This window comes from Peromyscus maniculatus, chromosome 3 (assembly GCF_049852395.1).
Source record: "Peromyscus maniculatus bairdii isolate BWxNUB_F1_BW_parent chromosome 3, HU_Pman_BW_mat_3.1, whole genome shotgun sequence".
Taxonomy (NCBI): Eukaryota; Metazoa; Chordata; class Mammalia; order Rodentia; family Cricetidae; genus Peromyscus; species Peromyscus maniculatus.
In genome coordinates this window covers 147,345,739-147,368,864 of record NC_134854.1, presented here as the reverse complement: position 1 = coordinate 147,368,864, position 23,126 = coordinate 147,345,739, and the positions used below count along the sequence as shown (strand labels likewise).

The 23,126-nt window shown below is 55.3% G+C and overlaps 2 protein-coding genes across 5 annotated transcripts; one reads left to right on the top strand and one right to left on the bottom strand.

The window, feature by feature from the left end:
• The first annotated feature begins 2,515 nt into the window (after positions 1-2,515).
• On the top strand, positions 2,516-6,232 carry Gapdh (glyceraldehyde-3-phosphate dehydrogenase). Its single transcript, XM_006992087.4, has 8 exons — positions 2,516-2,557; positions 2,796-2,836; positions 4,617-4,716; positions 4,788-4,985; positions 5,081-5,196; positions 5,272-5,584; positions 5,674-5,855; positions 5,967-6,232. The coding sequence occupies exons 2-8, from the start codon at positions 2,814-2,816 to the stop codon at positions 6,034-6,036; spliced, it is 1,002 nt and encodes a 333-aa protein (XP_006992149.1). The 5' UTR covers positions 2,516-2,557; positions 2,796-2,813; the 3' UTR covers positions 6,037-6,232.
• A 537-nt stretch (positions 6,233-6,769) lies between these two features.
• Iffo1 (intermediate filament family orphan 1) lies at positions 6,770-22,905 on the bottom strand. 4 transcript variants are annotated; one of them, XM_006992094.4, is made up of 10 exons: positions 22,062-22,881; positions 18,418-18,478; positions 18,208-18,303; positions 17,067-17,207; positions 16,796-16,804; positions 15,844-16,025; positions 15,581-15,701; positions 15,233-15,328; positions 9,290-9,420; positions 6,770-7,667 (listed from the first exon to the last, which is right to left on the bottom strand). In XM_006992094.4, exons 1-10 carry the CDS (start codon positions 22,832-22,834, stop codon positions 7,562-7,564), a joined length of 1,716 nt encoding a protein of 571 aa, XP_006992156.1. In that variant the 5' UTR covers positions 22,835-22,881; the 3' UTR covers positions 6,770-7,561. The 4 variants fall into 4 exon arrangements, with proteins under 4 accessions (XP_006992156.1, XP_006992153.1, XP_076424114.1 ...); XM_006992091.4 differs by lacking the exon at positions 16,796-16,804 and having other exon boundaries at positions 15,844-16,001; positions 22,062-22,905; XM_076567999.1 differs by lacking the exon at positions 16,796-16,804 and having other exon boundaries at positions 6,770-7,663; positions 15,844-16,001.
• Positions 22,906-23,126: the final 221 nt, after the last annotated feature.

Below are 23,126 nucleotides of genomic sequence, written 5' to 3'. Positions count from 1 at the left end.
GCATTCTGTCTTATCTGGTCTGTTTCATCTTTCACCTTAGCCCAGATTCAGATAGAGATAGAGGGTTATCTATCAATCCAGAGAGCAGATAAGCAAGCCCAGGCATCCTGAAGCTGTCTGGATTTTCTTGTTCCCAAATTGCTTCGTCTTGAACAACTGGACAGAGTCCACTGTAGAGAATTACATGGTTTCTAGGTTCACATGCACTTCTCAGCCTGGGGGTACTTTGTATGCAGAAAACATTTGACAATACCCAGAGACCTATTTCTGTCACAGCCTTGTGGGACAGGGAGCCGCTCTAAGTACCCAGTCAGTGAAAACCTTGCAAGGATGATGCTAACATCCTTCATGCATGGGTCACCCCACAACACGGCAGCAGTGTGCTTTAGACCAAGGGTTTGTTTCCTCCATGTGCCCCGTCCCGGAAGACTGGCAAATGGCTTGGCCTGGCTGATGGCGGAGATCATGAGCCCCCCACCCCACCCCCAGCTCTGCACTATGTACTGGGGTCTGCAGGAGGTCCAGGCCCTCAGCTGCAAGCCATGCTGCGTGCTGCCCACCCTCCCTAAGCCCTTAGTCTGCTGAGTCACTTGGAAGAGGAGGCACACTGGTGTTTCCGCTGTCATGACAACAGCACATTGCCTTGGAAAAGCTCCCTACCTCGTGTGTGTGTGTGTGTGTGTGTGTGTGTGTGTGTGTGTGTGTGTGTGTGTGTGTGTGTGTGTGTGTTGGGAGAACAGTAATGACAGATGATGGGCATGAGGAAAAGGGAATATGGCACCTCAGAAGCATGCTTTAGGGCAGGGCTATGGAGGGGTTCCTGAGACCTTCTGGTGGGAAAGGGTTAATGCTGCTCACGGAGCTCTGTTGGAAGGAAGACAGACAAGGGACAAGGCCGAGGAGTCTCTGAGACGCCTCTGCTCCCCCACAGCACTGGGACCTCTCCCACCCTCTCCATCCTGTCCACATAGCCCGCTCCCTGCTCGTGGGAAGCCTGGGCATGGGCCACACAGCTGTCGGTCTCCCAGCCTTGGCTCTGGGGCCCCAGAGAGGTAGGGCAATCCCAGAAGGGCACGGAGCCAGGAGTGGATTTGGGGTGCAGCCCAGCGTGCTCCCTGCCTTTTAAGCAAAGGTTATCACCAGGCCAGCTAAACTTAGCAATTAGGCTCTTCAGCCAGAAGGGCAGGGGGCTGTCTCAAGTTGCACCAGCCTAGCAAAGAGGCCCCAGGATCCCCGTCCTGCACCTGCTGAAGGCCCCCAAGCCCTTCCAAGTGCTCAGAACCCACCTCTTCCACCCTCCCTACACTTCAGAACAACGGGAATCGCTTTTCTCCTAACCACGTGTGGGAAGGGACTGGGGGGTCTGCCTCTTCCGGCTCAGGGCATAATACCTCCCCTTCCACACTTGCCCCTCTGACCTCACCCTGCGACCACGAGGGCAGCCAAGAAAGGAGAGTCCCTGGCTGCAGGGCCAGCAGGCACGTCCCAGGACGGGGAGGGACTTCCGCCCTCACGTCCAGCTCTCCACCCTGGGGCTGCAGTGGGTGAAAGGGGCAGTGTCTCCTAGCCTGGGCGGCGCCACCCTCAGGTTCCGAGGAGGGACACTACGGGAGACCTATTGGCCTCCTCCAACCCAACCCACAGCCAGGATACTGTCCTCACTCCGGGGGCCCCAACCTAGGCCTTAGCTGGTGAACACAGAGAGGTGTTTGTATGTCTCCATTACCAGGTCTCCAGGCTGTAGGGCACCCCGATCTATGGCGTAGGGACCGCCCTTCAGGCGTCTTCCCTAGCCTCCTTGCCCTTACAGCCCAGTACACAGCCAGGCCTCAGGCCCAAGAAAAGGAAGCCTGGGGGAGGGGGGCTGCGAAGGGCCCCCGCAGGAGGCAAGGTAGCCCCTCCCGGGCTGTTTCTTCTGCTCGCTTCTTATTTTGCCTGTGTCACTACCGAAGAACAACGAGGAGACGATCCTCAACTTTTCCGCAGCCTTTTCAAAAGGGGGAGAGGGTCGACGGTGCAGCTGTGGGCGGCCCCTCACTTCTGTTCCATTTCCCCCGTTCCCTCCCGCAGCTCCCAAGGTCCCTCCCATCATATTCGGGCCGCAACTTTCAGGTCCCTGGGTCCTGGATGTCCTTGGTGCACACTGCTCGCCCTTAAGTCCATAGTCTGTATTCCCTCAGCCCTATCCTGGGATCCATCACCGGGTCAACTCCCCAGCGAGTCAATCTCAGCTCCCCTCCCCCTCCCAGCAAGGAGCCCACACGTTTGGTGCGTGCACATTTCAAAAACGAGGCGGGTCCAAAAAGAATGGGGAAGAAAAAAAAAAAAAAAAAAAAAAAAACGAGAGAGCTGCCCAGCTACTCGCGGCTTTACGGGTGCACGTAGCTCAGGCCCCGGCGCCCTTGAGCTGGGACTGGATGAGCGGGGCGGGAGGCGGGGCGCACGTCATAAGCTCCCCACCCCCACCCGGTTCCTATAAATACGGACTGCAGCCCTCCCCGGTGCTCTCTGCTCCTCCCTGTTCCAGAGACAGCCGCATCTTTTTGTGCAGTGCCAGGTGAAAAACGCAGAGCGGGCCGCAGGAGGCCGGGGACCCGTCGGAAACCGGGAAGGGGGCGCGCGCTGTCCGGGTCTGGGGGCGCTGGTGCGAGTTCCGCTGGCCGAGCCCGGGCTCCGCATTGCAGGGGCTGGAGGAGGACGTGATGGGGCGCACGGCGGGAATGGAGGCGGGGAGGGGGAGGAGGGGTCGCCTGGTGCACCTCGGGCCACGCTGATCTCACTTTCTTCTCCCGCAGCCTCGTTCCTGAGACACGATGGTGAAGGTCGGAGTGAACGGGTGAGTTCGGGGCTGGGCCAGGGTGGGGCTCCGGGCCCCGTTCCGTTGCGTATGCAGATCTAGCTGACCCGGGGGCTTTGCAGTAGCGTAGGGAGGTGGATGGGTGGCCGCTGCATCCAAGGAGACCTCAAGGTCAGCGATCGGACGGCTCATGGCTCTTGGCTGTTGCGCCGCATGGAACCCCGCTCTGGAGGGGATGAGCAGCCCGAAGTCTATACTAGGGCCACCCCACCCCCCGCGCGCGCACGCCTGCTCAGGATCCATCCCCTAATCCCCTGGCTGGGGCTTCTTTCTTTACTTTCGCGCCCTGAGGAGTCACGTGTCAGGAGGGGAGCCCCTCCCCCATCGCCCCCTTCCTCCTGGTCGGTGCACAGGGCTGCGAGGTGCGCACGTCTTAGCGCATCACCTCCTAAGGGCTTCCCTTAGGGTAGCTGGCCGCCGCCATGTTGCAAACGGGAAGGAAATGAATGAGCCACCGTTAGGAAACCTTCCATCGGCCTTCCTCCTTCCTAGCTTGTGACTAACCTTCCCGCCTCCTCCCCCTGCCGGGTGGAGTCGCCACTGTCCTGTAAGCCAGGTGATGCAAGGCTTCCGTGCTCTCAAGAGAGCTGCTACCTCACAAGCCGTCTCATCTTATTAGCCTCAAAGCAGCCTCAAGCCTGATTTTCCTCGGGCATAGGATGCATTTTTCTAGATTGTTCTCAAAGAATCAAAGTGGATTTAAGAGAGGTCCGCTTGTCCTCCTAGCGCCAGAGGTGTGGTAGCTATGGCGTAGGGCGGGGTGGGGGGGTGGCTGAGTCATGGTGGTTCCAAAAAGAAAATTTCCACCACAAAATGGCTCCGGTGGTAGCAGCCCCTTCCCTCCATAACCTCCACTTCCCATCACTGCCTAACACTGACCCAGACCCTATAGGCCAGACTGTAAAGGTCACTAAGAGGATTGGGTGTCTCTGAACCTCGGGATCCTGCCCTTCTCCTCACTCCATTCCCCAGAAACCAGATCTCCCCGCTCCACCCTGATCTGAGGTTAAATTTAGCTGTCTGACCTTTCTCTTTCTGGGGTCTGAGCTCCAACACCGTTGGCCCCTACACACACATCTGTTGCTCCTGCTCCTGGTTTTTAGTTAGGAAAGACAGGTGTTTTGCACATTCGAGCCCTGGGATTAGGGGTTGGAAAGCCCACTGGTTTCCTCAACCTCTTTCCCTTCAGGGGGAGGGACTTGGAGGAAGCAGGTGGGCTGACGTTGTCCCGCTCATTCTGACCTTTAACCTTGCCCTTTGAGCTTGGTGCTGCTGAGTGCACAAATCCTTCCTGTCCAGGGGTGTAGCCTGAAGCCGGGCCAGGCTGGAACAAACTTCCCAGGGTGTGAATGGTGTGGGGGGTGGATGCCTTGTGCCCAGGTTGGGACAAACTGCCACTTCCTAGAGACTTGAAATGATTTGGGGTGGGGACAAAGCTTTGAGCCTAACCGCCTCTTGGACAGGAAAGGAACCCCCAGTTTATGACTGCTGTAAAAGCCTCGGATGCTCAAGGAAGATAAAATTAGACCTCTTGGGGCTCCCTAGGCAAGGAGGCCTTCTATATTTGGGTTCTGCGTCTAAGCATTCAGCCAGCTTCATTAAGGGGAATTTAGACATGAATTTCCTGCTGCTTACCTTCTAATACCGCATTGAATCTCCACAAAAAGTGCTCTGCCTTCTCAAGAGCATGAGTTCGCCCAGTGCTGACTAGTCCCACGGGGAGTTCTCTAACCCCAACTCTTTTTTTCTTGCCTCTCAGATTTGGCCGCATTGGACGCCTGGTTGCCAGGGCTGCCTTCCAGTCTGGCAAAGTTGATATCGTTGCCATCAATGATCCCTTCATTGACCTCAACTACATGGTGGGTACTGTTCCTGCAGGGGATGGGGACAAGCTGCTGACAGTCCCCTGATGCCCTCCCCCTCCTTCCAGGTCTACATGTTCCAGTACGACTCCACCCATGGCAAGTTCAACGGCACAGTCAAGGCTGAGAACGGGAAGCTGGTCATCAACGGGAAGGCCATCACCATCTTCCAGGAGCGAGATCCCGCCAACATCAAGTGGGGTGACGCTGGAGCCGAGTATGTTGTGGAGTCCACTGGTGTCTTCACCACCATGGAGAAGGCTGGGGTAAGTGAGGGGAAGGCTGAAGTTGAGGGGAACCCTTCCATTTATTTAGTGTGGCCTAAAAAGGATTGGGTCCGAAATTAATTTCTCCTACACAGGCCCACTTGAAGGGCGGTGCCAAACGGGTCATCATCTCCGCCCCTTCTGCTGACGCCCCCATGTTTGTGATGGGTGTCAACCATGAGAAGTACGACAATTCACTCAAGATTATCAGGTAAGGATGTCGAGGTGGGCGGGCAGGGGTGAGGTTACAGGAGACAGAGCCTCCTAACTTGCCTTTTCTCTTCAGCAACGCTTCCTGCACCACCAACTGCTTAGCCCCCCTGGCCAAGGTCATCCATGACAACTTTGGCATTGTGGAAGGACTCATGACTACAGTCCACGCCATCACTGCCACCCAGAAGACCGTGGATGGCCCCTCTGGGAAGCTGTGGCGTGATGGCCGTGGGGCTGCCCAGAACATCATCCCTGCATCCACCGGTGCCGCCAAGGCTGTGGGCAAGGTCATCCCAGAGCTGAACGGGAAGCTCACAGGCATGGCCTTCCGTGTTCCTACCCCCAATGTGTCCGTCGTGGATCTGACATGCCGCCTGCAGAAACCTGTACGTTATGGGTGGGTTGGGGGTTGTCTCTGGTGTAGCGGTGAGGCTGGGGCTTCGATAATCATCATCTTGATTTTTGCCCTTGACAGGCCAAGTATGACGACATCAAGAAGGTGGTGAAGCAGGCGTCCGAGGGCCCACTAAAGGGCATCCTGGGCTACACTGAGGACCAGGTTGTCTCCTGCGACTTCAACAGTGACCCCCACTCTTCCACCTTCGATGCTGGGGCTGGCATTGCTCTCAATGACAACTTTGTGAAGCTCATTTCCTGGTATGTGGGGGATCGGCTTTTGAAAGTAACATGGGGTTTGTTTGGCACCCCCTGGTGGCTAGCTCAGGAAAGAAACCCTTCCTAACTGTCCTCCCAACCAATGCGCTCTAGGTACGACAATGAATTTGGCTACAGCAACAGGGTGGTGGACCTCATGGCCTACATGGCCTCCAAGGAGTAAGAAGCCCGCCCTGAACCACCCACCCCAGCAAGGACAGCAAGAGAGACCCTCGGCTGCTGAGCAGTTCCTGTCCCATCTCAGCCCCCGATACTGAGCATCTCCCTCACAGTTTCCATCCCAGACCCCCAGAACAACAGGAGGGACTTAGGGAGCCCTACTCTCTTGAACACCATCAATAAAGTTCACTGCACCCATCCTCCTTGGTGTCTCAATACGGGGGGGAAGGGGGGGGAGGCTGTGACCTACCGAGCTGCGTCCTAAACTCAGGCTACCTGTCTGGAACAGGAAAAAACCACCTGAGCTGTCTGGCAATGTGAGGAATGAGGGCTGACAGGAGACAGGAAGTACGTATGGTCTTTGACCCCTGGGCTGACTGCATCAAGTCCCAGGTCTGTGTCTTTTATTTGCAAACAAAGGTTAATTAGATTAGATAAAACTGGAAGGATGCCCAAAACAGTTAAAATGTGTCCGTGAAGGGATGTGGCTGCACTGTGCAGCCTGGGACAGCTGAGTTGTAGGCGCTCTGGTTCCAGGGCAATCACTTGTAACCAGTGCTTCATTGTGTGGACATCAGGCCTCAGGTGGGGCAGTGGTGGTGGATGCCCAATCCCAGTGTGGGTGGCAGAGACAGGATCTCTGAGTTCAAAGCCAGCCTGAGCTGTTAGAGAAGCCGTGTCTCAGAAAGCCAACATTAAAAGTACATCAGAAAGTGCTTAAGACAGTGACACGAAGATGCTCAATAAATACTCTTCATTACTGTTAAAGATTCCAGAGACCTCTGACTTTGTCCCCTACTTTCCAAGGTCAGAGACATCTTAACCTGTTGGTTTTGTGAATGATAGACAACTCCCTCAGCTGAACTCTGGAAAAACAGACCCTGAGCACACACCCACACCCATGTGCAGGCATCAGCTAACCTCCAGCGGCTCCCCTCAGGACTCTACCCTCAGCCCAGGCCCAGTTCTCTGTGTGGACTTCCCAAAGGGAAAACTACAGAGCCACGCTCACTGGGTAATAGGCAGGTGGGCAGCTGTGAGCACGTGGACACAGGACAGAATGCCAGGGGCCTGGCCTCCCTCCGAGACCTCACTAGGAAATAAACTCTCCAAATGTACATGATGTGCAAACCCTCAGGGACTCCCAGATGAATCTGCTTCCCAGCAGTGCCTGGGCCAGTTAGCACCAGTCCAAAAATCCAAGACAGCCGAGGAGAACAGGCAGGTCCCATAGTCACATTCCTCCCAGAATGGAGAAGGGGGATCACAAGTGTTCTGGCAGCATTTCAAAGATGGAGGAGAAGTAGCAAATAGCCACATGTGAAGAAGGCAGGAGTGCCCCGATGTGACGGGAGTTGTCCAGGAAGGGTGGGGCCCAGCCTAGCTCCAGACACCCCTGGAACCCTGGGGAGGAGGCAGCCCAGGGAAGGAGCACACAGCCCCGGGGCCAGGCTTCATGCAGTGGCACAAGACAGTCCTCTGCAGACCCACAGCCCCGCCTCAGGGAGCTCGAGGGAGCCAGCCAGGCCCTATCTCATGGAGCTATCAGATGAGACATCCCGATCGGAGTCCTCAGTTTCACTTGGCGGTGGCGGCGGGTCGCTAGGCGGGACCGCAGTGAAAGCAGGAGACTTTCTAGGAAAAAACACCAGATGTCACCTTGGGCAAGCAGGAAGCCTAAGGAGGCTTGCATGCTCGCCTTCTATGGCCTTATCTTTTGGGATGCAGCTGGGTGCCAGGCAGGGAAGTGGGGTGGGAAGTCTCGTCCCTATTCACCTCGATGGGGAACAGTTTCCCTCTTATTTTGGAGGCTTTGAGAGAGATCAGAAAGTCTCAAGTCACAGCATGGAGGTGTTCCTTGGGCCCACAAGTACTAATACTAGGGCCCAGCTTGTCCAGCCGTAATGGGGTGTGGGGGTGGGGACGCTCACTGTGTTGCCAAGGTTGACCTCAATCCTCTTGCCTCCAAAGTAGCTGGGATGATAAACAAAGGCCATTAAACCCAGTAAGCATGCACATTATGCCCAGCTTAATGTATTTAGTGGCGTGGGCTGGGTTTTTTGTTTTGAGGCAAGGTCTCAGTATGCATTCCTGGCTGGCCTGGAACTCTATACAGAAGTGAGCCTGGCCTAGTACATGTGGTTCCTAGGCACCTGGGTGACAGATGTGCACTACCACACCTGCCTCACTGTGGTGCCTTAAGATTTTATCTGCTGTTGTTGCTGTTTGTTTTATTTTGTTTGAGACACGGTTTTGCTATTGTAGTCCAGGACAGCCTCAAACTCATGACAATCTTTCTGCCACAGCCTCCCAAGTCTGGGATGGCAGACATGTACCACTATGCTAGCCTACAGATTTTTTTTTTTTTTTAAAGATTTATTTATTATGTATACAATGTTCTGCTTCTGCTTGCACATATCCCTTCAGATCAGAAGAGGGCACCAGATATCATTCTAGATGGTTGTGAGCCACCATGTGGTTGCTGGGAATTGAACTCAGGACCTCTGGAAGAACAGCCAGTGCTCTTAACCTCTGAGCCATCTCTCCAGCCCACAGATTTTTTTAAATATAATTTATTTTTATTTTGTGTTAATTGGTGTTTGCCTGCATGTATGCCTGCATGTATGCCTGTCAGAAGCCCTGGAATTAGAGTCACAGACAGGTGTGAGCTGCCATGTGGATGCTGGGAATTGAACCCAGGTCCTCTGGAAGAGCAGCCAGTGAGTGCTCTTAACCAATGAGCCATCTCTCCAGACCCCAGGTTTTTTTTTAAGTTTTCTCTGTCTCTCTGTCTGTCTGTCTGTCTGTCTGTCTCTCTCTCTCTCTCTCTGTCTCTGTCTCGTGTGTGTGTGTGTGTGTGTGTGTGTGTGTGTGTGTGTGTGTGTGTGTGTGTGTGTGTGTGTACATACAGGGCCTCACACAGGCTAGACAAGGACTCTACCACTGAGCTTTTTTCCCCAACCCCAAATTTACTCTTACACAGGGTCAAATACATAAATCATGATCTCTGACTTTGGACGTAAACCTGCATCTCTTCGTTCCTGGCCAGGTTTCGGCTCTTAGACAGTTGGGGCACTAGTAGGCTGCATCTGCCGGCCAGGGCAGCGAGAGGAAGTTATGGGCCACACCTACAGGTGACTCCCAAGGACAGCTCCACTTGAAGATGTGATCTGGTCACTGCCCACAGGTCACCAAGGCTCTATCCCACCCTTCTTTCCTGGGCAGGGGACATGGGCCCAATGGGGGCGGGTCCTTACCGGTCCCCTGACTGTGTGATGAGCCGGCGGCAGGTCTCCATCTGCACGTCCAGGCCCCGCTTCATGCTGCACATCTCCATATACTCATGCAGATGTCGGTTCATGTCGTTCTTGGCCGTGGCCAGTTCCAGCTGCAGTAAAATAGGGCAGGGCAGGATGAGGAGGTTAGCAAGCCCAGGGCAGACAGTGGATTAGAGCACCAGCTGGCCCCTGGAGGCCAGGCAGCCATAGCTAAAAGCTTGGACTTCAAAAGAAACCAAACATGAGAAAACATCAAGTAGCCCACAGCTGCCTGGTTCCCTAGATATGGGGGAGGACCCAGTTAGCGACAACCTCACTCCAGGCCCTCACTCTGGCTAGGCAAGGGTGCTCAGGACAGTGCTCCACACTCGGCCTTTTCCTGGGAATCTCTACACTCTCCTCCGCCCCCAGAATCAGTTCGATGCCTGAGTTCTTGGTAAGAGACCAATAAGAGCACAGTCTAGTGAGCAGCACACCTATAATTCCAACAACCAGGAGCCAAGGCAGGGGGATTTGATTTCAAGGGCAGCTGGATGTAAACCTAAAACCTAAATGGTAAAACCTGGTCTCAAAAAGCAGAAGGAAGCCAGGCACGGTGGCACACACCTTTAGACCCAGCAGAGGAGGCAGAGACAGGCGGATCTCTGTGAGTTCGAGGCCAGCCTGGTTACAGAGCAAGTTCCAGGACAGCCAGAGCTGTTACACAGAGAAACCCTGCCTGGGGGGGGGGGGGGTAAGAGGGGGGATAGAACAGGACTAGCCAGATGGCTCGGCGGATAAGGCACCTGCTGCACATGCCTGGCAATCCAAATTTGATACCAGGGACCCATATGGTAGAAGCTTGAACCAAGTCCAAATTGTTCTCTGACCTCCACACATGCGCCATAGCATGTGGACACACACTCTAATAATAATAATAAACTTTGAATTTTTTGTTTTGTTTTTTTTTTCTCTGTGTAGCTTTGGTGCCTGTCCTGGAACTCACTCTGTAGCCCAGGCTGGCCTTGAACTCACAGAGATCCACCTGCCTCTGCCTCCCTAGTGCTGGGATCAAAGGCGTGCGCCACCACTGTCCAGCCCAAATTTAAATTTTTAAAAAGTGTTTAAAGGTGTGGACAGGCAATATAGCTCAGCTGGTCGTAGGCTTGCCTAGCATGCAACAAAACCATAGGTTCGATCCCCAGCACCACGTTAAACTGGTCCTGGTGACATGTGTCTGCAATCCACTAGGGAGGTGGAGGCAGCAGGATCAGAAGCTGAGGCTCGGCCTGGTCTATGGCAAGTTTGAGGCCAGCTGGAACTACATGAGAGACTGTCTCCAAAAACAGAAACAAACAAAACAGTCAGCAGATGTACCTCTGTGAGAGAACCTGCTAGAGTGGGTCCTGGCTTCAATTCCTACAACTCCCCAAGAGAAAAACAGAGGGTAACAAGGAGGGCAGTGTTGGTGTGGACAGGGCAGAGGGACTCCGCAGCATAAACAGAAATAGCGGCCTACGGGATGCTTTGCTCCTGCCTGGTTTCTCTGGCTCAGCTCACCCTGGTCCTCTGTGTGATACACTGGCTTTCCTCACTGACTCCTGAGCTCAGATCCTTTAAGGGCAGGCAGAGTCCTGCTCATCTCTTCATCCTGCAGCCGGCAGCCCTCCCTCAGCTGGAGCTAGTTCACTGTGAAGTAGCCCAAAGACTCACTGTAAGGGAGGAATCCTGGCTTGCTATTTATTAGCGTTTCACTCCGCTTCATTTTCCCACTCATCACCCATTCCCCCACACATAGAGACGTCCATACTGACTGATTACAAGATACACCCTCATTTCAGAAGGTTCGTACGGAAGAAACAGGGTCCCTGCGTCAAGAAGTCTCCCTCCAGAGCTGACTCCAGGCAGAGAGAAAAAGTGGGCTGAGGCGGAAACGTATCTAGGCCAGGGACAATCTGCTGCCTCTCTTTGTTTGGGGTACAAAGGCCAGGGGCCAGAAGGGGAGAGCCAAGCTGCTGTGGGGTGATTTGCTTGGCTGCCTGAGAGCAAAGAGAAGGCAGAAGAGGGGCTGGGAAGCGTGTGACTAAGCAGGGGGGAAGCCACCCGAAACAAATGTGACCTGGGCAGCGGGTGGGAATGGGCAGACAGAAGGAGGAAATGGGCCACAGCAGCAGACAAAGGGGAGAGCCAGGACACCGGCATTCTGGGTCATCTGCTGGACAGCTGGCTTGTAAGCCACGGTGGAGATGGCTTGAAAGGCAAGCTTGTTCCCCAGCAATCTGTGCTCCCAGTGAGAAAAATATGATACTCCAGGTCAACGCACGCACGCACGCACGCACGCACGCACGCACGCACGCACACGCACCTGTGCTCTTCCTCAGGAAGATTACAGGGGACAAGGCTAGAACCTACTATTCTAGGAGACAGAAGTGAAGCAAAAATGGTGTCTCAAAGCAAAAGCAGCACAGCCAACAGCGGTCTCTGCATGTCTGTCTGTCTGTCTGTCCATCACCCTAATTTACACACTGAAGGGGAAGGTGCACATTCTAGAGGACGTCTTCAACAAGTCACCCCAATTCCAGACTCAGCGTGGGAGATCAGCACAGTAGAGGTAGATGGAGAGATGGAGGGGCCGTGGAAGAAGCTCCCACCCACCGTCAGCTTTCCCATCTAGCAATGGGGCCGCTCTACCTCAGTGACACTGAGATCAAGGGTCCCAAAGACAAAGGCATTTCAGATGCCCCAGGAAGACCCCAGGAGCAACGCTGCCACCAAGTCCACCAAGGGAACTTCCTTCACCTTCCTCCTCAAGCCATTCTCCTAGGAGAGGACAGAGGTCACACAACTTAGAAAACAACTTCAAAACCATGTTTCCCCTTCAGAATATATTTTTTTAAAGACGGGGTTTCTCTGTGTAGTTTTGGTGCCTGTCCTGGATCTCACTCTGTAGCCCAGGCTGGCCTCGAACTCACAGAGATATGACTGGCTCTGCCTCCTAAGTGCTGGGATTAAAGGCATGTGCCACCACAGCCCGGCTCAGAGTATTTTTGTAAGACAAGGATTATGTAGCTCAGCTTGGCCTCAAACTTGTTATGTAGCTGAGGATGATGACCATGGACCTCTGATCCTCCTGCCTCTACCTCCCAAGTGCTAGGACTACAGGCTCACACCACCACACCCAGTTTCACGTGGTGCTGAGATGAACTCAGGACTTCATGCATGGTAGGCAGGCACTCTACCAACTGAGCCGCAGTCACCACCCAGGATGCTCTTTTCTGTCTCACCAGATCATGTTTACAACAGGCATTTGTGGTCCGAGGGATGAACCACAGAAGAGCGGCAGCCCTAACCGCTGTGCTAAGACCCCTACCTGGTTGACGGCATGAAGAAACTGAGCCTTAAATCCACCATCCCAAGGTGGGCACAACCCAGGGAGGGAAGGGGTAGTAAGAGGGGTGTACAGGAGATGGGAGAAGGTCCCTTGTCCCCAGACAAACCTCAGCTGGTGACAGAACACTGGCTGGGCCTCTGAGACTCAGCGTTTCCCGGGGTTAGGAACAAAAACCCTGGTCTTTCTTGCGATAGTGTGACCACTGGACGTGTGCCGGGACACTGAGAACACAGGGAAATAACTTCCAAAGTTCATTCTCAAAATGCAAACCGGGGCAGTCCCTACAGGCCTGGGAACACACCTCAGGGCTTGCAGGGAGGCTGGACACACAAGTCTCCTGCGTCATTCACACATCCAAGTCCAAGACACAGTCCTCACACAGCCCGCCCCACCCACCCACCCCTCCCCCACAGTGACCTCCTCCCTACAAAACTGCCTGCGGCTCAGCAGGACGGGTCGAACCCCAGCTCTATCACCATTTATTTTATTTTTTTTTAAAGATTTATTTATTTATTATGTATACAGTGTTCTGTTTGCATGTGTCCCTGCAGGCCCAAAGAGGGAACCAGATCTCATTACAGATGGTTTTTAGCCACCATGTGGGTGCTGGGAATTGAACTCAGGACCACTGGAAGAACAGCCATTGTTCTTAACCTCTGAGCCATCTCTCCAGCCCCTATCACCATTTATAAAGGACTCCCCCAGGCTCAAAAATGAAAAGGGAGACTCTCTCCTCCAGGAGCTCAAGGGCTGAGCCAAGAGGGCAGGAGTCCCTCTGAGTGCTACAGCGCTTAGGCTGTTCCTGGTAATAAACAGGACACGCTATGGCATGTCAACCTGCCAGATTCTGTCCCCGGTGCCACGTGTCTGGCTCTATCTGATCGTCCTAATAACCTGGCCTGAGGGGAGAGATTCGCAATCTCCATTTGACAATAAAGAGGCAGGCCCGAGCTTAGCGTGGCAGTGAACATCTGTAACTCCAGCACTCTGGAGGCTGAGGTAGGAGGACTGCTTCTGGTTTGAGGCCAGCCTGGGCTACACAGAAAGACCCTGTATGGGAGCTTAGAGCACTCCTGCTCTTGCAGAGGACCTAAATTTGTTTTCCAGCACCCATGTCATGGGCTCACAGTTAGCTGTGAACTCCAGCTCTGGGGAATCTGATGCCCTCTTCTGGCCTCCAGGGGCGCTCACGCAGACACACACACACACACACACACACACACACACACACATACACACACACACACACACGAAGTAAAAAAGGCGACACAGAAAGGAAAAGGAGAGAGAAAAAGTGTGTGCCCACAAAAGCATCAGAGAGCTGGTGTCAAAGAACCAGGAAGAATGGAGGAGCTATCTGGGGTACACCTCACTCAGCGGAGCGCCTACCTGATGAGCATGGAGACCTGCGTGGATCCCAGAAGCCACACTAAAAAGGCTAGACCGTGCAGTGCACACTGTAATCCCGAAGCTGAGAAGGCACAGACAGACAGACGGATGCCTAGAGCTCCCTGGCCAGCCAGCAGAGCCTACTCAGCAACTTCCAGACCAGTAAGAGACCATCTCAATTTTTTTTTAAAGTTAACCACATCTAAAGAACAATACTAGGGGCTGGGGATTCAGCTCAGTGGTAGAGCGCTTGCCTAGCAAGCGCAAGGCCCTGGGTTCAGTCCTCAGCTCTGAAAAAAATAAAAATTTAAAAAAAAAAGAAAGAAGAACAATACTAGGTTTGTATTCTGGCCTCTACACACGTGTATGCACATCTGCACATGCAAGTGTGCACACACGCACACACCAACACACACACACACACCAACACACAGTGCAAAGCTGAAGTGTTGTAGCTCATGCCCATAATCCTAGCAAATGGGGAGTGGGGAGCAGAAGGACCAGGAGTTTGAGGACCTAGACTACAAGACATGAACTTGTAAATAAATAAATAATAAAGCAAGTACTCAGAAAGAACAAGGGAGTCAGGCGGTGGTGGCACACGCCTTTAATCCCAGCACTCGGGAGGCAGAGGCAGGCGGATCTCTGAGTTCCAGGCCAGCCTGGTCTACAGAGTGAGTTCTGGGACAGCCAGGGCTACACAGAGAACCTCTGTCTCACCCTTGCCCCCAAAACCAAACTAAGAAAGGAAAGAGAGGATAAAGGGCTGGCAGGGAGAACACAGCCCCCAACCTGCATTCGATCCCTGGGAGCCACACGGTGGAAGGAGAGAACTCATCCCACAAGCTGAACTCTGACCTCCACACACATACCATGCAGTTACATGCTGCCCCTGCCCAATACATACATACACACATACATGTAAACAGAAAAGAAGGAAGACAAAAGATTTGTTCCGGGTGGTGATGAACAAGATTTGAACCCACATCTATCTGCCTCTAGATCCTGAGGTCTCCAGGACCCACTAGAGCTACCGCAACTTGTGTGTGGGGGGAACGCACTGCTGTCAAGGGCCTTGGGGTCCCACAGTGAGGAGGCCAGCAGCGCACCTGCAGCCTGGCCTGTGAGCCCCGGGAACTGCCCTCCACTGCCGACACCCTTACCTCTATCTGGTCAATGGTCTCCTGGTACTCCTTCTCCCGGGTTTTGAACAGAGACTCTGTGTCTTTGATGACCTTCTCCAGACTGTCCTCCTGCTGCTGGAGAAAGGGAGGCAGGCGCGGGGCAGCCAGCCAGGGAGGGGTAGGATAGGGACATCCCATGGGCCAAGGCGGGAAGAGAGAGAAAGTCTGGTTAGAGGAGACAGAGGCGAGGAAGGACGCAGACAGGAAGGGGAGGAGCCAGGGGGAGACAAAGCCACACTGGGGACAGAGCATGAGAAGGGGAGGCAGACAATGTGGCAGGGCACAGGGGCAGAGCCTGAGGGGCCTGAGGCCAGGAGGGGAGGTTACCTCTCCCTGGGCCTCTGTGGCTGCCATGGCATAGCCTGAGAAATCCTCCCAAAGCAGCAAGGTCTCCTCAGTCTCCTCCCAAGTCAGGCTGTCACAGTCGTCCTCAAAATCATACTCCCTCCTAGAGACAGGGAACCCGTGTGTCAAGGGCGGGCGCCGGGGCCTGTGAGCGGGCCCAGGACACTATGGGAGCTCCGGCCTCGGGGGACTGGGGCACATCTGCTGAGGGCGGCTGGGATGGACCTGACATCCTCGGGACTCACAGCTGGCTGAGCATGCGCTGCATCTCCTCGTTGATGCTGAGGGCTGTACTCTCCTCCTCGTCCCCCTCAGGCTGGCGGGGCCCATCACTCTCCGACAGGGAGGTGTCCTCCTCCACAGCAGCCTTGCGCTCCCGCTTCCGCCCCCCCATGGACGGGACCTTAATGGGAGACAAGTGTAGAGACTACAGAGGCGAGGCCGGGTGCATGAGGAGAGGGTGGGCAGGGAGGCCGCAGGGTGGAGCAGGGCCAGCAGGAAGGGGCAGACAGAGAAGAGACACAATTACATGACAAGAACAGAAACAGGAGAGTCACTAAGACACGGGCAGACACACACAGATATGGGGCAGGGCTGCGGACGAAGAAGGAAGGAGAAACAGAAAACAGAGCAGTAAGATAAGGAGAGACATGTTTTGTGGTGACTACATTGAGATGTGTTTAATGGGGGCTGGAGAGATGGCTCAGCAGTTAAGAGCGCTGGATCCTCTTCCAGAGGACCCGGGTTCAATTCCCAGCAGCCACGTGGCGGCTCAGAGCCCTCCGTCACTCCAGTTCCAATGGAATGCAATGGCCTCTCTGGCATCCTCAGGCACGAGGCACTCATGTGGTAAAATACCATACACACAAAACCAATCTTTAGAAAAAGAAAAAAGATGTTTAATGGCTACCGAGGGATGGGGCTGTGTTTAGTCTTGAAGGCTTTCTCATGAAAGGACTCAACTGAAAACAGTTCGAGGCTTCGAGGAGGAGAAGAGGCCTAGGAGTCACAGCCAGATCTGGACGGCCATGGGAGAAGGAAAAGGAAGAAAAACCAACGGGGAAGAGACTGAAACGGGGAGGATCGAGGAAAGCAGAGGAAGAGGACATCTGGCTGAGCCCAGTGGTTCAAAACTGGGGGGGCAGGGGTGCTTAGAGACGGGACCAGGACAGTAAGCTTGCGTGAGGTCACACTAACCAGCTTCTTCTATGGAGAAAGCAAGAGAAGAAATGAGAGGGGCAGAGGAGAGAAGCAGACAGGGGGGAGGGGGAGACGGAGTTAGAGACGGCTTCTGAGACCCCTCTCCTGAGGCCGTCCCTGCCTCCCAGCCTAGTCCCACCAAGGGCCCCAGGGGCCAAGCTGTGTCCCAGAGGTGAGGGGTAGCAGGGCCTGAGATGCAGGCCAGCCATGACAACAGAGCTTCTCCACCTGGCCCGCCCCTGGGAGCTGCGGACAGCAGGCCTCTCACCTGGAACATCTGGATCATATCCTCACAGTTGCGCTGCTGGGCCAAGTCACACAGCTTGGCTGTGATGTCGATGCGGCGGCAGATGTCCATGTCTACCTTCATGGCCTTTTCCTGGATCTTGGTATCCAGCTCTGTCAGATTCTGTACCAGGAACACAGGGAAGGGTGAGGAGACACCCAGCCCCCCCAGCGGGGACAGATAAAGCCCCAGCAAGATCTTCATCCTTAGTAGCACACACTCTCACCTCCTCCACAAAGTCCCTGACCTTGCTGGATGAATGTCCCTTTTCCCAGGGGCCCACCCTACCACACTGTGCACCTCCACAGGGCACTCGTGATACCCGTCCCTCAGGCAGTACAGACCCGGGAGGCCCAGGCTGGGATGAACAGAGCCTCCCTTGAACCAACCACAGTTTTTTATCCTCCTGAAATGTAAGACCCCAGAGATGAAAGACACCACTGGCCACTGACTGGGGTAAGAGTGGACAGCCAGGTGGTGGTGCACGCCTTTAATCCCAGCACTCGGGAGGCAGAGGCAGGCGGATCTCTGTGAGTTCGAGGCCAGCCTGGCCTACAGAGCAAGTTCCAGGACAGCCAGGGCAACACAGAGAAACCCTGTCTCAGAAAAAAAAAAAGAGTGGAGAAAGTACTGGACAGTGACAATAGACACTGGTCTCACCTGTCCAGCACTAAGCGCCAGGCAGGGGCATGATCCTCCTCAAGGCAAGCCTGAGAAGGCTTTCCTTCCCCACATTCCTCAGAGAGGAGGTGTGGTGGGGAGGAAGAGGCTCAAGGCCACACAGCTAGCACATGGCAGAACTCACAAAGGAGCCTAGGCAGCTGGCTCCGGAGCTGCGCACGTTCTCTTTTTTCTTTTAACGTAGTTCATGCTGGCCTCGAACCCCTCATCTTTCTGACCATTCTGCCTCCACCTCTCAAGCGCTGGGATCATGGGTGTGAGCCACCAGAGAGCGCAGAGCTGTGCTCTTACTAACAGCTTAACAACCTCTAGTCATGGTGAGGTGGCTCTGTCTAGAAGATAGCAGCGAAGAGCAACAGCTCGAAAGGACAGGACACTGAAGGGTAGGGGCCCGCAGACCATCTGAGGGTCCCTGAGAGCCAAGTGGGAAGTCGGAACTCACGTTACTCATGAGTCCCTTGAAGACCACCAGCTCGGCTTTCAGCTGCTCTACCTTCATGGCTAGCTCCTCTTGGCAGGCATCGGCCTCTTGGGCCTCCTACAGCCAGGAGGAAATGAGGCCATGATGTCAATGTGGGAAAAGGTATGGGAGGGACAGGGAGGGCCCAGTGGTGCCCCAGGGGAGCAGGGGCAGGAGGGTGGCCGCCCTCACCTCCTGGAGCTCATTCACTCGCTCCTGCAGCTGTATCCGCACCGTGTACTCCTCTTCCCACCTGACAGACATTGGGAAGGGGGAGAGAACACAGCCTAGAGTCCTCCTGCCGCTCCAGCTCCTGGCCCTCCCTCCCTCCCTCTCAGGCCCAGGCCTCAGACCCCAGGTCTGGCTCCCTGGATGGGAATGTGTGGAGACAAGAATGTATGCGGCAGCCAGCCAGTGGGCGGCTGCAGCTGTCGGGTGGCTCCATACTTCCTGGCAAGGGCTGAGATCACCATCTGCCTGCCCAGAACCTCCGGACCATGGACCAGGAACTATATTTAAGAACAACTGCCACCACTTTGGCCCTCTGCAGTACCCATCCCCACGTGGGCCCGGTTCCGCCAGCTGTCTGGCTGGACTCATCCCCCACCTCCTGCCCACACCAGTCCACCAGGTCCCCCCCTCAACCCAGGCTCCCACCTTCAGTGGTACAGATCCGGTCTCCCGCTCCTGCCCGCACAGAACAGAGCCTGTTAGTCTGTTGCCCTGCCTCCTGGGTACCATTTAAACCTGCGAAAGCATCTGCAGGACACAGGCTGGATCAAGAGCTGCTCGGCAGCCTTGTGGGGGCAAAGTCCTTCCCCACCCAGTCCCTTAAAGTGAGCCATAAGAAGGTCACAGGGCTGGCGTGATGCCCCCCCACCCTCCCAGCAGCGTGAAAGAAGTGGCCATCAGAAGCTAGGGACTGCTAAGGAGTCACAGCCAAGGGACAGGGAACCCGAGTGTAGGAAGGCCCCTCTAAACAGCACAGCATCTCAACAGAGTTCAAACCAGAGATGGCCAGGAGCTTGGAAGACACGCCTGCCATGGGGCAGAGCCTAGGGGCAGTAGCCAGGGCTAAGGGCGCACCCCATCCTGTCACAGAGACGGAGGGGAGGGCTGCTGTTTGGTCCTGCAGGTTCGGAACCCGAGGCTGGCTGCACCAGCGGCCGGACTCAAAGCCTGGGTGCATGAGCTCATCACTTCTGGCTGTCCTCTGTGTGGAATCCTTCTGGCCTCAGAAAGGAGGGCAAGGGAGCCGAAGAAGGCTCAAAATGAGCTCAGTGGGAAGGAGGCGGCGGCGGAGGACGGCCCCTGCAGCCAGGGGGGCAACGCTCCTTGCGGCCCTCCCTCCTCTCCTGCCCCTCACCCCCTCGGCTGGCGTCCCTGTCTCTGCACTCACAGCCGCACTGCAGTGCTCCTAATAATAACTCCCCAGATGCCCCTCCCAGTTGGCTGAGGGAAGAGGCGGCCAGCCCAGCCACCACCCTGCAGCTGACCATGCAGCTCAGCTCCTGGCCTCCCTCACCCTCCACCCCCTTCCCTGTCCCCCCACACCCCCCATATCTGCTTCTCCTTTTGTCCTAGCAATGACAACTCTGCTGGCCTCAAGCTATACACTTTCTTAGACGAGACCTTCGTCTCTGCTGGGTCCTGGTTTCTTCATCTACAACGCGCAAGTGTGGGAAGTGGCCTCCTGTGTGCTAGACCCTGTGAGTCTCTGGAGAAAGACCACAGGATGACAAGAGGTCAAACCCCTGGCCAAGGTGCATCAGGAAGGGGCAGAAATCCTACTTCATAATGAACTCAATACATCCAAGTAAGACATGAGAAAGTTAAGGCAAGATGATGATTAATGAGCTAGATCATACAGGATAAAAAGTCTGAAAATGACTCATCTGGATGCTCATGAGGACTCTATTTGCTCTCCACCCAGACACACAATGGGTGCGGTATGACTTCCATCAACCCTCACCTTTTTTTTTTTTTTTTTTTTGCAAAGTTACCATAACTTGGGTAGAATTTGGGCAATGTCTGTACATCCTGCATTTACCAGGAGCATCTCCTGCAAATAAACCCTATCTCTGAGTTGAAGAGAAAAAGCAGGGGTCATTCTTATGTTGGAAAAACTGAACCCCAAGAAAAAGGTCACACAGGATAAGGAGCTGGAAATAGGGCTTGGGGGTGGGGCTTTGCTCCTGCCCAGTTTCGTACTCAAGCACCCCATGTCCAGGCTAAAGATGGGGAGCTCAGTGTTGCTATGAGCCCAGAAGGAAGGCAGGGGCTCTGGGGTGGTGGGGCGTCACGTACCTTGCACGTCTAGCCACCGCACAGTAATGTGCTGCAGAGTGATGAGGTAATCAATCCCCAAGGAATAACTCTTTGCTGCCCTGGACAGCTGTACCAAGGACAAATGCTCTCTGTTTTAAAAGATGCCCTGGAGAAGAGCAGCTGTTCCTAGGATTATGGCAGAACTCTAGAACTGTCAAGTGTTCCATCCTGTGTTAAGCCCTGTGGGGGCAGAGGCAGGTGCAGCCTAGTTCTGGGTGGTACCTGGATGCTGGGACAACTGAAAGCCCAAAGACAATTCTAACTTGGGCCACAGTCATGGAAGCCAGTGTGAGGACTGAACTTCAGAAAGCCTGCTGATACATGTAACTGGGTGGATGCTAACAGGTTACCAAGCCCTGAAGGTCATTCCAGACCCAGCACTGTGTTCCCAGGGCCTCCAGATGGTCCCCACACACAGCTAACCAGAGGGCAATCCCTGCCACCCTGGCCTGCACAGGCAGCCCAGGCTAGACCCACAAGGGTCACATTAGCTGAGAAACCCAAGCCTGGGCCTCCCTGGCTGCCATCTGCTTCCCCCTCCACCACAGTCTGGTCAGTTTTCAAAGAACTCACTCTGCCTGTGACCATCCTATCATCGCCTGGTTACCAGCCACCAGTGACTCCTCCTGGTAAATAGCGGGCACTCCAACATGACATCCCTTCCTCCTAACTTTTGTGCCAACCTGTTGGGGGCGGGGTTCCTCTCAGAGAGCCAAACCTTCATCCTCGGAACACCCTGGGCTGGCCCTGAGATACTCCATAACTGTAGGGGATGCCCACTCCCCCAGCTTTTTCTTTTTCCATCCCGGATGGCCCGGTTGGTGATTCTTCTGCAAGGGCCTCCCTACCAGCCCCACCAACTACCACCCCTTCTCCCTGTCCTACGATAGTCTACACTTTCTTTCTCTCTCCCTGTTTGCCTGACTGTTCCAAGCAATGCCTTTAGGTTCTGGAGCCTCGAGCCTCTCATATGGAACCAAACGGAGCCCTGGGCTTGCCTTCAGAAAACCTTGGGCAGACACAGCCCCCTTCTCACTACCTCCTTCCAGTCCCACTTAATTTACCTACAAAATTAAAACTACATCCTTCACCCCAAGCGTGGAGTTTATATCCTGAAACTGCCCCAAGGTCTGAGACCGGCCAGAGAACTAGACCACAGATGCGGTGCTCTCGGGGATACGTCTCCCTTCCACACCACACACCACCCCACAGTTAGCGAAGTCATGCAAACACTGCAGCCTGCATAAGCCGGGGAGACATGCCAGACGCAAAGTATGAATTCCCAGTGTTCTTCTAGAATGCTTCTAGTCACGAGTCTGACTTGAGAATTGTCTGTGGACTCTGGGGCCCCTGCATCCAGTTCCTTCCCAGCTCCTCACTAGCACAGCAGGAACTTTATTCTTGTTGTCATGATCCTCGGGTCTGGGAACCCCTCACTAACTCCCTGCCAGGTTGTGTCTATGGGTGTCATGTCTCTTGAACCCTGTCCCTACTTTCCAGGTCCCTACCTCCGCTTGTACTCGTCCCGCTCCCGCTTCACTTTGGCCAGCACGTTGTACAGTGCGCGGATCTCCGGGGTGATGGTGTCGATCTGAACGCCCACCCCGTCAGGGTGTACCCACGACAGGCCAGGCCCTTGCACAAGCGTGGGTTCCAGTCCCGGTCCAAGCCGGCGGGCGTGTGAGAAGGACCAGATGGTGCCGGGCATGAAGCGGGTCGACGAGGAGAAGGAGGTGGAGGTGGAGGTGGAGGAGGATGAGTGGCAGGCCGCAGAGGATGCGAGGGGTCCGGCTGGCGAGCGGGCGGGGGAGCCCAGCACCCGCGCTGACGGGGGACACACAGCGGCGGGCCGGGAGCTCAGGGGCAGCCCCAGGGGCCGGATCGGGCTGATGAAGCCGGTCTGTACCGCCTGGTCGCGGCGGGCCAGGCCCCGCCTGCCCTGCTTACCCTCCTCCAGAGCCTGCTGCAGCTGCTTCTCCAGCAGCCGGTTCCGGCGCTCTAGCTCGTGCACCTTGGCTAGGAAGCAGCGAAACCGGAGGTTCAGGGTCTTGAGTACGTTGATGTTGGAGCCCAGGTCGTTGCGGAGAGCCATGGCTGCAGGGGGCGCAGGACCAGGCCCGGGAGGCGAGTAGGCAGCGGCGCCCGCCGAGGCAAGCGGAGCCGGGGGCAGGTCCCCTCCCCCGGCAAAGTGGTCACCTCCCAGAGGGTCCCCCAGCGGCCCGGCCAAGCCCTGCTGCTCCTGCTGTAGGAGGAAGAGATTGGGACCGAATAACGGATTCATGGCTGCGCCTTCTGCTGGGAGATGGAGACCAGTGCAGCAGAGGGTGAGGACAAGAGCCAATGAGGCGCCTGCGGGAAACGAGCGACCAATCAGACGGCCCGGCAGGAGGGCAGAGGTCGTGAGGGCGGGACCAGAGGAAGCCAATGAAAGGCCCCCGCTAGAGGCTTAGCCCTGGACCTTTCCGGGTCTGGAGTCAACACACAAGGAAGCTGACTAGCCCTTCATCCCTGGGGAGCGAGCCGCAGCCTAAGAGTCCAGGACCTCGGTACCTAAGGGGCACCAGTGGTGGAAG

Excerpts from the sequence above, each read along its gene's own strand:
- Iffo1 (XM_006992094.4), bottom strand. The coding sequence starts at position 22,834 with ATGAATCCGTTATTCGGTCCCAATCTCTTCCTCCTACAGCAGGAGCAG. Across the intron at positions 17,208-18,207 it reads TCAAGGGACTCATGAGTAAC|AATCTGACAGAGCTGGATAC; the intron begins GTGAGTTCCGAC and ends TTCCTGGTACAG. Across the intron at positions 15,329-15,580 it reads CCACAGAGGCCCAGGGAGAG|CAGCAGGAGGACAGTCTGGA; the intron begins GTAACCTCCCCT and ends CCCTTTCTCCAG.
- Gapdh (XM_006992087.4), top strand. The coding sequence starts at position 2,814 with ATGGTGAAGGTCGGAGTGAACGG. Across the intron at positions 4,986-5,080 it reads CCACCATGGAGAAGGCTGGG|GCCCACTTGAAGGGCGGTGC; the intron begins GTAAGTGAGGGG and ends TCTCCTACACAG. Across the intron at positions 5,197-5,271 it reads AATTCACTCAAGATTATCAG|CAACGCTTCCTGCACCACCA; the intron begins GTAAGGATGTCG and ends TTTTCTCTTCAG.